Consider the following 18,113-nt stretch of genomic DNA (forward strand, 5'->3'; position numbering starts at 1 on the left):
TATTTTGATGTGATTTTGTTTCCGTCCATTAGGTGGCAGTATTGAACTGAGAATGTCTGTATTCTCCCTGTGTCTTATCAGGTCTGTGGGCACAGCGGTCTGCCAGTAGAGATCAGTAGTAATCTAATAAACTCTCCCCCAGAGTTCAGGACAGTTCCATAGAAACTCTATTTTCACCTTTCCTACCTTCTGTTATATTCTCCTAAACCTAATTTATACTTTATACCACAGTCACATAAATCGGTTATTTTTGGCAAGCGGCAAGTTCCAGCATGTGTGATAGATTATAACTTAAGTTTTACATATGCTTTATATATACGATATAGCAAATAAAATGGGACACATTTGACTCTGGAATTTGCTCTTAAATCTGCTATTTTCAGCGTGCGACGACAGTTGCCTCCAAATCTACCGACTGCTTATCGACTTCTTATCACCCAGCTCATTCACTGCTATTCCCTCAGCATCAAATGCACACACAACTACAGATTGTATAGTGGGCTTGTGTTTTATGGGACTTGTAGTGGTACTCAAAGTGGGGTCCGGGGACCCCCAGGGGTCCTTGAGGCTTATTCCAGAGGTCCACAGCTAAATGTACAGCATCACAATAGCCCTATTTTACATGTTTGCTATTCAAAAGTGGCAGATGTACAAGCTTGCAGTGTGGCACGAAGTGCACTGCAAGCTTGTGCATCTGCTATTTTTTAAATGAAATATCTATAAAATATAGATTCATGAAGCGTTTACAATGATTGTTTTTCAAACACCTTAAACATTTTTGAAAAATGAAATTTTTGAAAAAACTTGTGGTAGAACATGTGTTTTCTATTATATTTATATGGGGGTCCCTGGCACAAGGCATTTCCGGACGGGGGTCCTTGGCAAAATATATCAATTTGGTGGTCCTTGGCAAAACCAGCAGGTGAAGAGTCACTTCATTTATTTCATTTTAAAGGCATCATCAATATATGTATTGCATTTGCCTTAGGCCACTGAGCACTTGTATGTTGGTTCAGATTGAGTGAACAAACCTTTTTCCCATAGGCTACCCAGCACCCCATCACTTCCTCACAGTTAATCTGGTGGTGTCATGTGCAAATAAAAAGTACACAAACCTGTGGACTGACGCCCTCTGCTGACAGTGATGTCAGGACTTCGGTGCTCTATAGCAGGTGTTCCCAAACTTTTTTGGACCAGGTACCCCTTTTTATTTTTCCAGGTACCCCCTCATCCTCGCAACACGGATAACAATATATTTACAACCACAAGCAGTGTTTCCTGCAGGAAAAAGCTTTGGCATGGTGCTGGGCACAGGCCGCAATTTTAAATGTAGACGTCTAAATGTAGACAGACGTCTAAATGTAGACGTCTAAATGTAAACGTCTTCTCTTATGGGGGTCCCTGGCATATCTTTTCAAATGGGGGTCCACAGGCTAAGTAGTGTCAATTTGGGGGTCCTTGACATGAAAAAGTTTGGGAACCACTGCTTTAAACACTTTAGCACTTTATGAACATGAACAAAATAGATGGGTCCCCCCTGGAACTCCCTCAGGTACCCCTGGGGGTCCCTGGACCCCACTTTGGGAACCACTGCTCTATAGTACTCTATAGCAGTGATACTCAACCTCAGGCCCGCGGGCCCATTATGACTGGCCCACCAATGAAAATAAAAAATAAATCTGGAAAATGAAATAAAAATAAATAAATCTGAATGAAGTTATCTTTAATTACATTATTATAAGTAATACTATTAGAGTTGTACTATTACTCGAACGAAAATAAAAGCTTGGGGGGGGGGGGGGGAGATGCAATGCAAATGAAAGACATACTGGTATACTGTGTTTCCCTATTCCCTGACATAATTTTATAGCTAAACGGACAGAATTCTATTTTATTTGAATGATGAAACCCAGCTGCCATTAATAGTTGGAAATGGAAATGGAAATTGCGGAAATTGTAATTGCGGAAATTGCGGAAATGGTGCAAATGGAAATTGCGGAAATGCGGAAATGGAAATTGCGGAAATGGTAATTGTGGAAATTGCGGAAATGGAAATTGCGGAAATGGAAATTGTGGAAATTGCGGAAATGGTAATTGCGGAAATTGCTCTTCACTTATAGCTATCTATTTTCAGGTAGATTGTTTTATTTTACTCAGTCAGCCATATCACTACTTTTTTCATGAAAAAGGTCATAGCTGGGTAATCTATTTTCAGGCAAATTGTGTTTATTGTATTTTATTTTACTCAGCCATAACAATTTATTTTCTGTTAACCAACTTGCTGGCTGGCAGGCAGGCAGACAGCTACTCATAGACAGGCAGACAGACAGACAGCTACTCATGGAGAATTGGACAGGCAGGCAGTCAGACAGCTACTCATAGTACTTTGATACATTTTGCGAAAATAAAGCAATTGAAAGAGAGAAGTTATCAAGTATCATTAATGTCGTAATTTTATCTACTGGCCCCTTGCCATTTTTGTAATGTGGCCCACAGGTAAATCTATTTGAGTATCCCTGCTCTATAGCATCATTTCCATCCAGCAGCTGTTTAAAAACCCAGAAGAGACGCCTGGACTATAGGCGTTGTGCCTGCACCCAGTCTCAGTACACCCAGATATAGGCGACAAGGTGCAGAAAAAAGCTTCTCGTGGCAGGAGTCTCTTCCTGGTTTTTAGACAGCTGGTGGATGGAAATGGAGCTCCACCCACACAGCAAAATGCCACGTCGGCCAGAAAGCCAGAAACGCGTTGCCCACACGGCATTTTCCCGCGTGGGTGGAGCTTCATCTTCATCCACCAGCTGTCTAAAAAACAGGAAGAGACTCCTGCCGTAAGCGACTTCTTGCCGCCCATTGTCGCCTATATCTGGGTGTACTGTCAGGGTGCTGCTATTGTGCATGTTGGCTCACTGGAAACATCTACTACACCGGTGGTTCTCGGAGTGTCCTTGAGTGGTTTCCAAATGGCCCCACACGGGTGTGTAGCAGAGTTATGGGGGTCCTTGAAATTAAAAAATAAGTTTATGAACCGTACACTAAATGGAACAGAGCCTTTATTAGTATCATTGGTAACACCTGCGAATGGAAGTAGGGAAGGGGCCCAGAAGTAGGAAGAGTTATTCTGTGCATATCCCCCCTCCAATTCAACACTCACTTCCCCAGCCCGTAGGAGTCACTAGCATAGCAAAACATATTGCCCTGCCTCCCCTGAACACAAGCTTCCCTCCCCCATATATAGACTTATAGAGTTGGAGACGATCGACTTATATGCCAGTCAATCTAAGATTTGACCCAAAAGAAATTGCAATAGTAATTGTTCAAGGTTTTTTATGATGCTTAGGGTCATCCAAATAAATATAAAAAATAGATTATAGAAATTGTGGATTTTGTGGAAATTGCAAATTCAGAGGTTGGGTACCGTACCATTAACATCCAAGGCAAAAAAATATAATTTTAATTTTGCTTTAAGTAGCAGGTGACTTGTCAAACTAGGGGGGGTTCATGATTCTGAATCAATTGCAAGCATTAGTTTTGCACAAAAAACACTCCTTGAGCTAAAAACGTCCATAGCCGTCATCACAAATGTGAGGTCAGCACATTTGGATATAGCCTAATTTAGCCCAAGGCGTGTTTTTCATGCAAAACTAATTGGAATGGATTCAGAATCATGAATAACTACTACTTTGACACGTTAAATGCTACTTAAAGCATAATTAATATGAGACAGTTTTGCCTTGTGTAGGATGTTAATGGTATACCCAACTTTCAACAGACCTGCACTTTCACAGGAGTGTTAGCCACTTGAATCCTAGCCCTATTAGTGGAGAGCGAAAACAGGAGGGGGCCTAGTGTAGAGCCCTAAGGAATATGTCTGTTCAACTAAGTATAGAGGTTTGAGTGGTTGAGGCTACACTTACAGATATCAGGAATAGTAGTATAGAAGACATAATTGTTTATTGCCTCTCAAATTGTAATTATCCTGCTTTAATTGTGTTTGTCCCTTTCTTATCATCAGAGAGCAGACAGATGCCATGCCGTTGTTGTGCTCCCTATTTTTACACTCGCTATTTAAATTGGGAGTGGGTAAATATAAGAAGACCTTTTGAGATTTAAATGATAGATCTACATGCATAGCAGACTTGAAGCTGAACCTCATCTCTAGAATAAGGGTCATTATGGTGGTGCTCGTTGGAGAGATATTGCCACCATAACGATGCATCATCCTGGCATCCATATGTTTAGGAAGGGAGATGATACGACACTAACAGCACAATAACACATGACCTTTACCATCAGAGAAGCAATCGGACGCTCTCGTCTCCCCTATCTCATCAGCCGTGTCATTTTGGCTGTGTTAAAACCCAAATGAACGCAGAGGGGACAGAATGAAGAAATAACCGCCAGGAATTAGGGAACGCAAACAGGAGGGTAAAAGCCAGCCACTCTCATCACTTTTCCCAGTCAGCCGGCCCAATGCCGTCTAATGCGTGCATTCCAAGAACCATCAGCGCACTGGCCAAACCCTGTCGCAACACGATAACTGGTTGAGTGATTAGGATGGGAATGCTGCCTAGCATGCCTCCCCTCCCTTGCTGTGCATCCCTGATGTAAATGCATCCATATTCCAGCCTTAATGAGGGCTCCGTCCTACCCTGTCTCTCTGACATTGGGATCACTGTCTCGGCTGTGATAACGGGACAGCCCTCTCTCTCGGCTTCCACCACCACTGCACGTGCGCATGCACATGCACGTGCGCACACACACACACACACACACACACACACACACACACACACACACACACACACACACACACACACACACACACACACACACACACACACACACACACACACACACACATACTCCTAGTCTGAGTCATATATCCCTGTGTAAATTGTTGGTTCTTCACTGTGGGTTGAGAGGTGCACTTCCATCACAAGTAATTGGCATGAACTTCAGCCTGTCTCCTGCAGCATTAGACTTCCTGTGGTTGTAGTTATTTATTTTATTATTATTATTACCCTTATTATTATAATAATTATTATTATTCCTTCTTTGGATTTAGGGGATTACGGTACAATCCACTGTGAATTTATCATGTTTCAAGTTTGGAACGGTATCTGTGCTCCAGCACAGTCTTGCCCTTGGTCATCATAGCACACTGGATTAATTTGATGCATGGCTTTTGGTTGACTCCCCGGGTTAGTCGCTGATAGACGGGAGATTTGCCTGCGAGGGAAGTGAGAGATTGGCTCTGCACACAGCCAGGGTACTCCTTGAACTCTGGAATTTTCAATCTGCTGAAACGGGGAGAAGAGCGGTGATTGAATCTGCCGTCCGTCCACCCGCCACAGCTTGCCCGGTGTGAAAGTGGCAAAGTGCACCTCCCTTGAACACGTATGAACCACTTTCAACCTGGTGTCCCTGTTTTGAGCATGACGTTATAATAGGTAACGGTGTTCAAAACATTTGAAAAAATAGCCGATCTACAAGCTATGCACTTTATATGCATTTTATACATAAAAACGTATAAAATGAGTCCAATGACATTGCTGAAGTCATACCATACCTGGAATTAGCTTGCTAATTCTTTATGACTATTTCTACTGTATGTAGTTGATGTATTACCTTGTTGTGTTCTTGCTTACTGTAAATCGCTTTGTATTAAGAACGTGTGCTATACATGCCTAAATTGTTATTAAAATGAATAGGCTACGACACCATGTTAAACCAGCTCAGTTTGTGTTTTGACTGTGATGCATTATGCATTTCACAAATATTATGAAAACAGAAAAATTGTACACGAGGGGTAAAAAAATAATAAAAATAGAAGAAGGATAAGGCATGTCAGACGTGTTGGAGTGGTAGCAGAGTCTGTGCCAGAACAGAAGGCTGTCTGTCCAAAACACTTTCCGCTTTATGCTCATTCTGGTGAGCAGTCTGCTCCCTTCCTTCCGCTTTGGATGAGAACAGCCAAACCGTGTGAATCATCTCCCACTGCATGCTCTCCTTGGGCAAGCCATTTGCCACGTGCTGGATAACATAACTTCAGTCTCCAACAGTGGTGGGAACCAGGGAGTACCGTATACTGTACATAAAGTAGGCCTACCATTTTGATGTATTTTTCTTTACTGGGGTATTTCCAAATTTCAGAACTTTCAGTTCTACTCCATTACATAATTATCTTTATACATTTTGTACACTTGAAAACTTTTCACAATGACTAAAACTTTCTACTTTCTAAATACTGTAAGTTTTTACTTTTACTCAAACTAAATACATTTTAAATTCCGGACTTCTACTTGTAACAGAGCGTTTCTACATTGCAGTTTTTTAAATGTTTATAATTGAGTACAAAATGTGAGTAGGCTACACATGTTTCCACCACTGGCCTCCAGGCATAGATCTCCTGCACCATGCTGCTCCTTTTGGGCAGGATGTACGATATGACTGCAGGCTGTCCACCACGTCGACCGGCTGGGATATCCTTGTGCACTGCATGGCCTAATCCATATAATCATGTAGGAGTGAGGAAATCGTTCCCGTTTGCTGTCACTCAGACTTTCAACGTTTCACCCTCTCAAATAAATCCATGACAAATCCTTTAAAATGTTTATATTATTTATTTATTTAAGGTTTTCAGCTCTTCTAATCTGCTATGCACATCAAGAACTGTATCCTGCTCGATTCTGTATTTCCCCAAAACTATTTTGTCAAAAGGGATGGAAAATAGTCTCCCCCACTCTTCTCTCTATAACTATAGGGGTTTGCATGTCAAAACCTGCTGCTATAGTATTAAACATATTAACCACCCTCCGCATGTAGTCCAGGAAGGACGTGAGACCACATTTTCTTGACAATGTTTGGTCATGAACATGGCGTTGCGACTAAAATATAAAAACACACATATTACACACATAAAAACCACATGAAAGTATTTCCTGCGTCCTAAACATCATTAAAATATGATCTGGTTGCAAAAGGGGTGAAGTGGACCTTTAAGTCTAAACACTGTAGGGGTGACTGTTCCCTTGTTTGTTCGTGTGTGTGTTCTACATATGCACTCACGCACGCAAGCAAGCACGCACGCGCGCGCACACACACACACACACACACACACACACACACACACACACACACACACACACACACACACACACACACACACACACACACACACACACACACACACAAACACATATTTACTTCTCCACTCATATGGTAGGTGTCTAGACTTGATGCTTGAGAACAGTATACCCCACTTAGCACTGTATTTATATTAAATATTAAATCCAATTTAAATACAAAATTGCCCTATAAAATATTAACCCTGGGTGTAAATATTTAATGCGAGCCCTTTACCATAGGCCTGGTATTCATTACCAAGTAGTGCTGGGTTTTAATGGGCTATTTCCCAGGGGGCCATGGGTGGGTTTGCATTTCTCGCACATGCACACGCACACACACACACACACACACACACACACACACACACACACACACACACACACACACACACACACAGTTCAATAGGGGGAGCTATTGCGCTGTAATGGCTGGGTACATTTACGCTAATGCAAATCAGGGGGAGAAACAGGGAAAAAAATAGAAGCATGGCATTTGGAGACAAATTTGAACACATCGATCTGTACAATGTATTTAATTTATTTGAAAAATATATATTTTCCCACGACAATAGGCCTATACAATTGTATTAGCTTGCCTAACACATATAGTTCTCTATTCATGATTTGAGAGTCAGAAACTATACCTATCAGGCTATCTATGAACTTCCAATGATGTAAACAGGGATCAGGCTTACACTATAGCCTTTGACTCATCCTCCAGTAGGGGTCAGGCTTACACCATGTGAAAAAGGCAGTGCAGGTGTTGCAACAGAAGAGCCTGCATGTCTTTTGTTAAGCCCTTGAAGAAAGCAACCACAGTCCATATCTCTTCTCTGTCCTCTCCTCGCTTCATGAATGCCGTGCTCTCCCCGTGCTTAAAGTGTGTCTTTAATTCATGCATTCATAGAGGGGCCCCCATGTCTTCCCACCTCGAATAAAAGTGTCTTTAAGTTTACAGCCACATCACTTATAGACTGTAAGTTACAATGAATGCTGTAGGGCAAGACCTACGTCCTGTGAACAAGCCTCTGCCGTTGCCCCTTTCCTTCACTCACATTAAACCAGACACATCCTTTTTTTCTGTTCTTTCTTTGTTCTGGAAAAGTGCCTATTTATATCAACAAGACATACCTGTATAGTATGCACGCACGCACGCACGCATGCATGTGCGCATGCACGCGCGTGTGTGTGTGTGTGTGTGTGTGTGTGTGTGTGTGTGTGTGTGTGTGAGACATTTATTATCCCCCAGCTACAGGGTTTTAGGTAACATTAGTCTCTTCAGCCAGACAACTATTCCACAATCTTCAACTGCTAGTATATAGGCTACTGTAGTGTAGAGAATGTACGCCCCCTGAAAAGCTGTACATCGTTTGTCATATTTTTGAATTTCCATTTCTGCCAAACATGGCAAACAGAATAATTTGATTTACAAGAACAAATTATTTACATATGAAGGCAAGGACACACTACAAGCCTTGAGCCGTTTACTGCTTCTGATGTACAAACTGTACGGCGGAAGCATTTGAAAATTGTGTGAGGCAACAGTCTGTTTGGAGAGACTGAGGCAACACTAATCCTACACGTTGGAAGAAATAAATGCGAAAGACTTGATGGACTTAGAAGAAAAGGGCCGGGTGGTGGTGGTGGGAGGGGGGGATTCTTTTTAAATTGGGAGTGATTGACGTGCCTTGAAATTCATCTTCAATGAGAGGCGAGCTGGCAGGTAGGGCAGTCGAGGGTCAAGCAGGTGGGGAATGAGTGGCATTCTGACACACGGCTATCCGCCTGCGGTTAGGGATGGGGTACAACCCATATGGAAAAAAAATACTAAATTTGTATATGTTTTACATGAAACTTGTAGTTAATATATATGACAGTCAAAGCAGATATAAGATCCATAGTATTTTTTTGTAAAGTGAAACTTATATAATTTTGTCATTTATATGAACTATATAAAACAGTCAAAGCACATATAAGATCCATAGTATTTTTTTGTAAAGTGAAACTTATATAATTTTGTCATTTATAGGAACTATATAAAACAGTCAAAGCACATATAAGATCCATAGTATTTTTTTGTAAAGTGAAACTTATATAATTTTGTCATTTATAGGAACTATATAAAACAGTCAAAGCACATATAAGAGCCATAGTAAGTTTTTGTAAAGTGAAACTTATATAATTTTGTCATTTATAGGAACTATATATAACAGTCAAAGCACATATAAGAGCCATAGTATTTTTTTGTAAAGTGAAACTTATATAATTTTGTCATTTATAGGAACTATATAAAACAGTCAAAGCACATATAAGAGCCATAATACGTTTTTGTAAAGTGAAACTTATATAATTTTGTCATTTATAGGAACTATATAAAACAGTCAAAGCACATATAAGAGCCATAGTAAGTTTTTGTAAAGTGAAACTTATATAATTTTGTCATTTATAGGAACTATATAACAGTCAAAGCACATATAAGAGCCATATAAAGTTTTTGTAAAGTGAAACCTATATAATTTTGTAACTTATAAGACCTATATGTGACGGTAAATCCACATACAATATTCTTAGTAAATTAGTATAAATTGAAATACATATGAACTTATAAATAATTACTGCAGTAAATCAACATACAAAATCCTTAGTAATTGTGTGTTGTCAAACTTGTAGAGTTGGGCAAACATCAGTGAAACCAAAATCTGATAGGATATTGTATAGAAACCATACAATACATTATACAGGCCATGTATGTCACAGAGACATCCAAATTAAACAAAACCTAATCTTACAATGAAATAACATGAGATGACAAAATAATGAGTTGTATTCCCTTTTACATTTTATGACTCCTACATTATTTAAGATCCCCCCACCCAGTGCCCCCCCCCCCCCCAGCCAGTGTCCTCCCCAGCCAGTGACCCCCCAGTGTGACACCCCCCACCCAGTGCCCCCCAGCCAGTGTCCCCCCAGTGTGATGCCCCCCACCCAGCCAGTGTCCTCCCCAGCCAGTGTCCCCCCAGTGTGACACAAGCCCCCAGTGCCCCCCCAACCAGTGCCCCCCCAGCCAGTGCCCCCCCAGCCAGTGTCACCACCATTGTCCCCCCATGTACCTCCCAATGCATTTTATTTTATACTGCTATGGTAACTTATAAGAATCTTCTAAAAAAAAAAAAAAAAACATAAAGAGAGCATATCAAACACTTCACATATGTCAGGATGTGTCTGGGTAGCTCAGTCGGTAGAGCTCTCGCCTTAAGACCACAAGTTCGTGGGTTCGATCCTGGGCACTGGCAACTCAGCGTATGAGTAGCACAGCTTGGGTGCGGCAAGTGATGCGGGAAGTGGGAGTTGATGGTATAGTAGGTGTGGTGCTCTATCTCAGCAACCATCTCCCAGGGGTCTATAGCGCATATGTTTTTTTTATACCTACCATACACTTCACATATAAAAACATATATAGTCATAGATAAAACATATGTTTTTTTTATAACTATAAGGTATAATGTATTGGCTGACATATAACAATGTTATAAAAATCATATAAAAGAAGCATACTTTTCTTGTAAATGAAATGGTTACAAACTATAAAATACATACTATAATGGTATTTTTTTTATATATGGAAAGGATATATCTCATATAATTTAAAACTACAAACATTGTATGGAACATGTAAGGAAAATACAGTTTGCCATGTACTTACCTCATAGATCACATACATGTTGTTTACTTGATTCATACATGATTCACTTTATTGTCTTATATGAGGATTGTATGAAAGGTGCCACTTTCAAGAGTTCACATATAAAATCTAGTATGTACTTTACATGACATACATGTAAATGACATACATAAAAAATGTAAATACTTACTATTGGAGGCAACAGGACAACATATATGTTTCTTCTACTTTTTTTTCCATATGGGTAGTAAGTGGCGAGTCGGAATGTCTGTGCGTCGGATTAGCAGGTTTCGGAATGCCGGCGTGTAACCGTGTGAGTGCACCCCAACATATTTTAACTCTAAAATGTGTTAAAATGTGTTGGGGTGTATACTCACACATTAAGGCGTATTCAGCTTATACATTCATTTTCAACGGGAGTCAGTGGATGGGGAGCCACGTGGCAGTCGGAAGGCTTACGCACATGTTAATGGGGGCCGCTCAGGAACTTCCGGTTACATTCATTTTCAGTGGGAGTCACATTCTAACTGGCGTCCTACCTGCCGCGGGGAGGGGGAAGGGGCGGAGGGGAGCACGGTGATTTTGACACGTTGCCGCACAAAAATGTGTGAGTGGCCCCATATATACTGTAGTAGCACAGCCTGACGTTGAGTTTCTCCTCATCGATACGATCATGCGACGTGTTGTGCACTTGTAGATCTGCTATTTTCAAAATGTGGAATTGTTTGCATGATTCTAACAACACAAATCCGGGACGGGGTTCCCTGGAACCAAATATATTCAGATAGGGGTCTGCGGACAATTTTCTGTTTCAACCATAAAAAAACGGGAAAAAAACACTGGAACCAAGCCCAAATAAGCAAATAGACTTCAGAAACAAGCCCAAACCGCAATTACCAATATTTACAAGGGACTTTCCAGAAAAACAAGCGCACAATGGCAAAAATACTGTAGAGCTGTGATTGTCTGTCGTACGACAGAGAGTCTAAACGAAGTGGGGAGGAGGGTTAGAGATGCATGAGCACGTAGCTCTTCAGAGGCACGGGGAGAGAGGCACATTAATCACTGGGAGACATCTGTTCATTCTGCTGCCTTAGAATTCTGTCAAAGAGCTCGGACTCCCTCCCTCCCCCGCCTCCTCCCCCTCATCCGCATCCACTCAGAGAAAACCTGGCCTCTGTTAAGCATGGACAGGCAGAGTGAAACATCAGAGCCTGACTCCTCCGAGCGCTTCCTTCAATTTGATTTGATTTCAAGCTCATTTAAGAAGAACAAAACAAGGGGGAGAGGGAAATGGGGGCGACAATGAAGAGGAAGGGTGCAGTGGTGTATGTAAATGAATGACATCACATCTCGGTTGTGTTTGGCGGGTCCACTTAGGTGTCACTCGGCAGACACACACACACACACACACACACACACACACACACACACACACACACACACACACACACACACACACACACACACACACACACACACACACACACACATTCTTCTTGAAAGATACCATTTTTACTTAACCTAGCTAACCTAACAAATGTTATTCTTCACCATCACTTGTTACAATACGTCAATTTTATTGCCTAAAGAATCCATATAGTGGAGATCAGAGATCTTATTAGTGTTGTCTTAACCAGCTGCATCTCCATTCACTAGCCTATATGCTTATGAAAATAACACCACACTCCAAACAAAAAACGCTGACTATAATATGCACACCAACACCACATTCATTCCATCACAAAGTACACAAAGTGTATTCTCCACCATAGTACGAATGGTGAATAATACATTTTAAAGCATGCTCCAGTGTGCAGTCTCTCTCTACTTTGTGCAGGTCGCAATAAACATTTAGGATTAGGTTAGGAGTAGTCTAGGAAAATTGGCCTCAGATCCTGTGCATCAGGGGCGTGGCCCAGTGCGTTGCGTTTCAAATGAAATGCGAATCAAAAGACAGGGGCGGGTTCCACATGGAGTGGGCGCTACATCTAAATAAGACGGAAGGGAAACAATTGCTCCTTGAGCGGTGGTGGCCTACTACAATTCAATTTGGAATTGGATTCCCTTCGGACTATTTTCATGGTATGCACAGTGCTTCAGACCGGAAAGGGGAGTGTCCGCTCAGATTCTGAGCGCAACGTACTTCCCTCACAGGGATATGTTCCTTTTTTCCCAGAAGTTCCTTTTTTCTCGCCCGCCTAGTGGCGAAAAATAAAACTTCTGGGAACTCAGATTAGGTTAGGAGTGATGTTAACTTGGAGAATTGCAAAAATTGGTTTTATAGGACCAATTGTTGCAATTATCCACGTTAACATCACTTTGTCACATTATTTCCATTGCATACAGTTTAGCAGAAGTAGATACTTGTTGTCAATCATAATTTTCATATTTCTAAACAATCTGATTAATCTGGTAAACGCTATTGTATTTGTATGTATGTACATTACTATACAGTCAACACACTTGCATGCATGTGATAGTCACACATTCTATGAGGCACACAGATGTCCATGTGGACATGAGCTGTAAATTGTATTTGTATTTATTTTAACTTTTGTATTTATTTAAACAGGTCTTTGAGACCCGCGGTCTCGACCCCAGAGAGACCTGTTGATGTGGACCCTAGTGCGGACAGTAGTGGACCCTTATGCAGAAATTATAAATTGGCCTTAACAGGGCCTCAACAGAGTGAAATGTTTGACTGTACTGTACATTTCTGACTAATAAAAGTATTCAATCAAAACCCTTAACCATACAAATTCCCCCTTTCCATATGGTGACCAGAACGCACACACGCACACACACACACACACACACACACACACACACACACACACACACACACACACACACACACACACACACACACAGAGATGTGTATTTTCTATTTTGGTGTTGCTCGACACAGTGACACTGGACTTTCTCTGGAGTTTCTCTTTCTCTGGAGCTGCAATGTTTTCATTGGGAGCATCAAATCAAATCTGATTGGCTGGGAGACTAACAGGACACAGGTGGAGAAAACTAGTAATCACAGGTAACAATAGCAACAGAGGAAACCAAAAGACACTATAGATACTACAAAATAAAGGTACACCATAATAAAACACGACAGTTCATGACAATCTCCATATTTTTGCCATTAAATGAACGCCCTACTTGATCATACTACAGCGTCACAGATATAGCAGATCTACAAGCTTGAATGCGGTGCAAAGAGATGCAAAGATCTGCTACTTTTGCATTTTAATTTTTAATAATATGTGATACTTCCAGATGGATAGTGCCAGCAACAAACAGACTCATTGATCTTGCCTAGCAGCATTCATTATTTCTAATCTTTTCCACTTTCTTTCTATTCAAGTATTTCTTTTTAGCCAAAGCATCTTTTTTTCTGTGTTTTTACAGTTTTGCACTACCTTAATTTCCATAATGATCTACTCTACAACCTACCCTAGTACCCCCCCTCTCTTTCTCTCTCTCTCTCACTGCATGGAGAGAACTGAGTAATATTTCTCTGGTCTGTGCCCCTTATTGCTTTCCGTATCTCCTTTAAAACCTTTGTCTCAATTCCTTCAGCTGTGTATTACAGGGTTTCTGCCATTGCAATTATAGTCATTTTAAATCATCATCATGCTCAGTGGCCACTGCGTCCCATCACCATGATGCACCACTGAACCACAACCATGGCTATCCACTCTCCACACGCACGCCCGCACATGCACATGCATAAACACCTTCACATAAACTCCCATTTCGTCGATACATAGCCTATACTAGCCTCACATAGCATCACTGTAAAGGCAAATAAAATACGTCTGGCTATACGCGAAGCAATGATCATACTACTACTACTACAAAATAATCAAAGTAGCAGATCCACAAGCTGAAAATGCGGCACAAAGCTTTGAATTTTGAAAAAAAATGGAATCCTGAAAACAGTTTTGGACATATGAGGTTTCCACCCGACAGAAGAGTATACATGCATGGTAACACTATAAACCACTTCACAGGTTATAATGTTTAATATATTAAAGGTATGGCAAATGCATGGTAAAGGTACCATATCCCAAAATCACAGTTTAGACTTGAAGCTGATATACAATAGAGTAATGCTTGATTTGCTGTGTGAGGTTGTAGATGTGTTTTTTTACGGCATTGATTGATTGATTGAAATATCTATTAACAGTTTGCAGAATTACAGTAGGCCTACATTTCAAGCACAAACTCAAAACAAAGACTGTTAATTATTTTAACAGTCTTTGTATTGAGTTTGTGCATTATTTAGAGACGTACAAATAGACACTTCTATATAGTCAAAGAACAAAACAGGAATTCATCATAAAGGAGGTAAAAAGGGAAAAGAAACATATACAGTGAGGGGAAAAAGGGGTGGGCGGTGGGGGGGGATTCAGATTTTACGGGGGCCTACAACACCCCTGGTAGGAAGACACAAAGAACTTGTGGAATATAAGTCAAAGAAGTGTGTCTGTGTGTACACAGACATGCTGTTAATAGGCCCTGTACTGTACAAGTACTTAGCCAATAATTCAGTGGTCATGCAAAAGCATGCATGCAAGATGTAGCCAAAATAGTCTCACCATGGCAGACACTACATGTTTTGGTCTGCAAAGGAAAGGACCTGCTAAAGGTCTCAATTAACACTTTTCTTTTTTATCGTATCTGACATTTTCCACCATGTTTAAAGCTTATTAAAGGCTTGGCTGAAAGCTTTTGTGTTTAAAGTACATCACATGATCCATGTAAATGAACATTAGTCGCTGTCTGAGGGAGGCGAGGAGATGGGGTCCGATTGTGTACGTCTCTTCTGGCTTGTAATGAGCGGAGATGTAGATATCTTCAATGCGCTTGTTGTTCCTGTTGTATTTCACCAGCACTCTGTCCATGTTGCTGAGAGGGTTGTTGCGGTCGTAGTACTTCCTCACTTCCTCTGGCAAGTCCTGAGCATGCAGAGCATTGAGGTTGCCAAGCGTATAGTAACCGTACTGTTTCGTGTCTGTGAGTTCTGGGAGCAGTGGCGCAGGACCTCTGTTCTTGAACTTGTGAAAGCCGTACTCGCCTTGCACCGGTTTACACAGGGCCTTCATGTTGTTGTCCAAGCACGCCTTGGCGTACCATTGAAGCAACGGCAGCCCGTGGCGGGGAGGGGGGCGACCGAAGCCCGTCTCCTGTAGCTCTGGGTCGGAATCTAGCGTTGTCAGAGCTGACGCCAGGACTATTAACCCCATGAAATGGAGCACGGAGTGCATCCTCATGCCTTGTGCCATCATGCAGGAGTTATCTATGAAAAGAAGACAAAAAATAAATAGAAAACCTAAACATCTGTTTAGTTTTCTCATCTCACCAATGTGTACAACGTACCTTAATGTGAGTGTATCAGTCGTCTCCAAGTACCTGCAGACTACAACCAAAGGCTTGATTTTGTGCTGCCAGATGGATGGTGTCCCTTATATATAATAGACGTGCATGCCGTAACATTGACACTATCATTTCCATCTCAAAACAGGAAAGGAAATTAGCGCACATGGCCCCATATCTCCTTATGGGGGTGCCCTTAATTGTGCTCAAGCCTCTATTTACAGTAACTCACAGGATATTGTGGGCTAAAATGAAGATGGTAACTTCTTCTTTCACTCACCCAGCTGTGGATAAAAAAAGCCTTATTTATACATAGTTGCATGCAGGTGCAGTGCACTGGAAATCGCTGATCTACACGCTCACAACACCTCACAACACCTCACAACACCTCACAACGTGACGCACTTTGAGCTCGTATCAGCAATTTTTGGTGTTAAGGCAACACAGTCAAATAGCACTTTGGTATTTAAAATGAGTAGTTTTAATGTTCTTACTGTTATGTCTTGTGTACAGGTACACTACATGAGAGTAAAAAAGATATAATCCCTACATTTGTTTGGCTCTTTAGACATAGCAGCAGCAGGGAAATATGAAAAACAACAATAATGATAAAGGGCAAAAAGAAAACCACATCTATACAATACACAATTGCAGTCAGTGTATAGTAGCAGCAAATAGAGATACAAAAACTATAACTGTAAACACTTCAGCATGTTGAATGCTGTGAAGGCAATCGGCACACTGACAAAGAGTCAACAACGAGAGAGCATAACAGACTTTTGAGCGACAATTACTGCATGTTTCGCTTCATCATAATCACTGTGCTCCACTGTGGTGTTTATCTATGCCATCAAAGAGCTATACACGTTGTTTACAGATCCGGTCTGATTTAAATAGATGAGATTTATTCAGCCGACCAATTATGCCTGTGTGAATTTGACCCTTTGAATGGCCTAGCCATTGTCAAACCACTCCAGGGGATGATTCAGTTCATGAAAATTGGTTCCTATACACGACACCATTGAGTGTGTGATTTGAATGTTATGAATTGCAGAATATGAATACTTTCATCTCTATTATCAATGAATGAATGTCTTTGAAAGTAGGAGGTATAGAGTAGGCGGAGACAGACAGACAGACAGACAGACAGACAGACAGACAGACGGACGGACGGACGGACGGACGGACGGACGGACGGACGGACGGACGGACGGGGAGGGGCATTACATAACACTGTTGTTAACAATTAACATCTTATTTGCAAAGATTTAGCAAAGACTTATTTCGGCAAAGCCTGTAGATTGGTCTCTCTTTCCCCTTTGCACCAAGTTCCACTTCTGTGCATAATCTCCAGCCAGTAGTCAGTGCTTAGCTGTCTTGATTCCGACTGCTTGAGGTGACTTCCCCACACCCCCTCCACCCCTGCCGAGCTATACAGTAGGGAGCGTAAAAGACATTACATCCCATGTGCCCATCCGCACAGCTTTAACGTTTCACGCGGAATACAGCTCTTGAATGAAAGGGAGCCACCAGCCACCACAGACTTGGGGAAGAGCAATGTCCTTGTGACATGAACATAAATGCGATGGAATGAGTGATGTCTTGGATGCCTGTGTGTGGCCGGCTGTCGTAGGTCTTCCTGTAATCAACCATGTTATCTCTTTGACGAGGATGACAAATTATGATGCCTTATCTATGTGATTTTCACAGTACGCAGGCAGACATTTCTGGGTCAGTCTGAATGAGCACTCCGGAAAATTGCTCATGAGAAAATTAATAGTAGCTCATTTAGTTGGATTTGTGACAATACTTGTCCCCCGCCAGCTGAACATGTTTAAACGGCACAACTATGAAAACATCAAATGTATGTTCAAATGCACATAATACACACTTCTATTCTTAATGATGATTGTGCATCGGTA

The 18,113-nt window shown here is 41.3% G+C and overlaps 1 protein-coding gene across 1 annotated transcript; it reads right to left on the bottom strand.

Annotated features, from left to right (window-relative positions):
- Nucleotides 1-14,826: 14,826 nt before the first annotated feature.
- LOC308318071 (uncharacterized protein) lies at nt 14,827-16,248 on the bottom strand. Its single transcript, XM_080767448.1, has 2 exons — nt 16,195-16,248; nt 14,827-16,114 (listed from the first exon to the last, which is right to left on the bottom strand). The coding sequence occupies exon 2, from the start codon at nt 16,101-16,103 to the stop codon at nt 15,525-15,527; it is 579 nt and encodes a 192-aa protein (XP_080623574.1). The 5' UTR covers nt 16,104-16,114; nt 16,195-16,248; the 3' UTR covers nt 14,827-15,524.
- Between the last annotated feature and the right edge of the window lie 1,865 nt (nt 16,249-18,113).

Source organism: Protomyctophum bolini (genome assembly GCF_963924005.1).
Source record: "Protomyctophum bolini genome assembly, chromosome: 7".
NCBI classification, from domain to species: Eukaryota; Metazoa; Chordata; class Actinopteri; order Myctophiformes; family Myctophidae; genus Protomyctophum; species Protomyctophum bolini.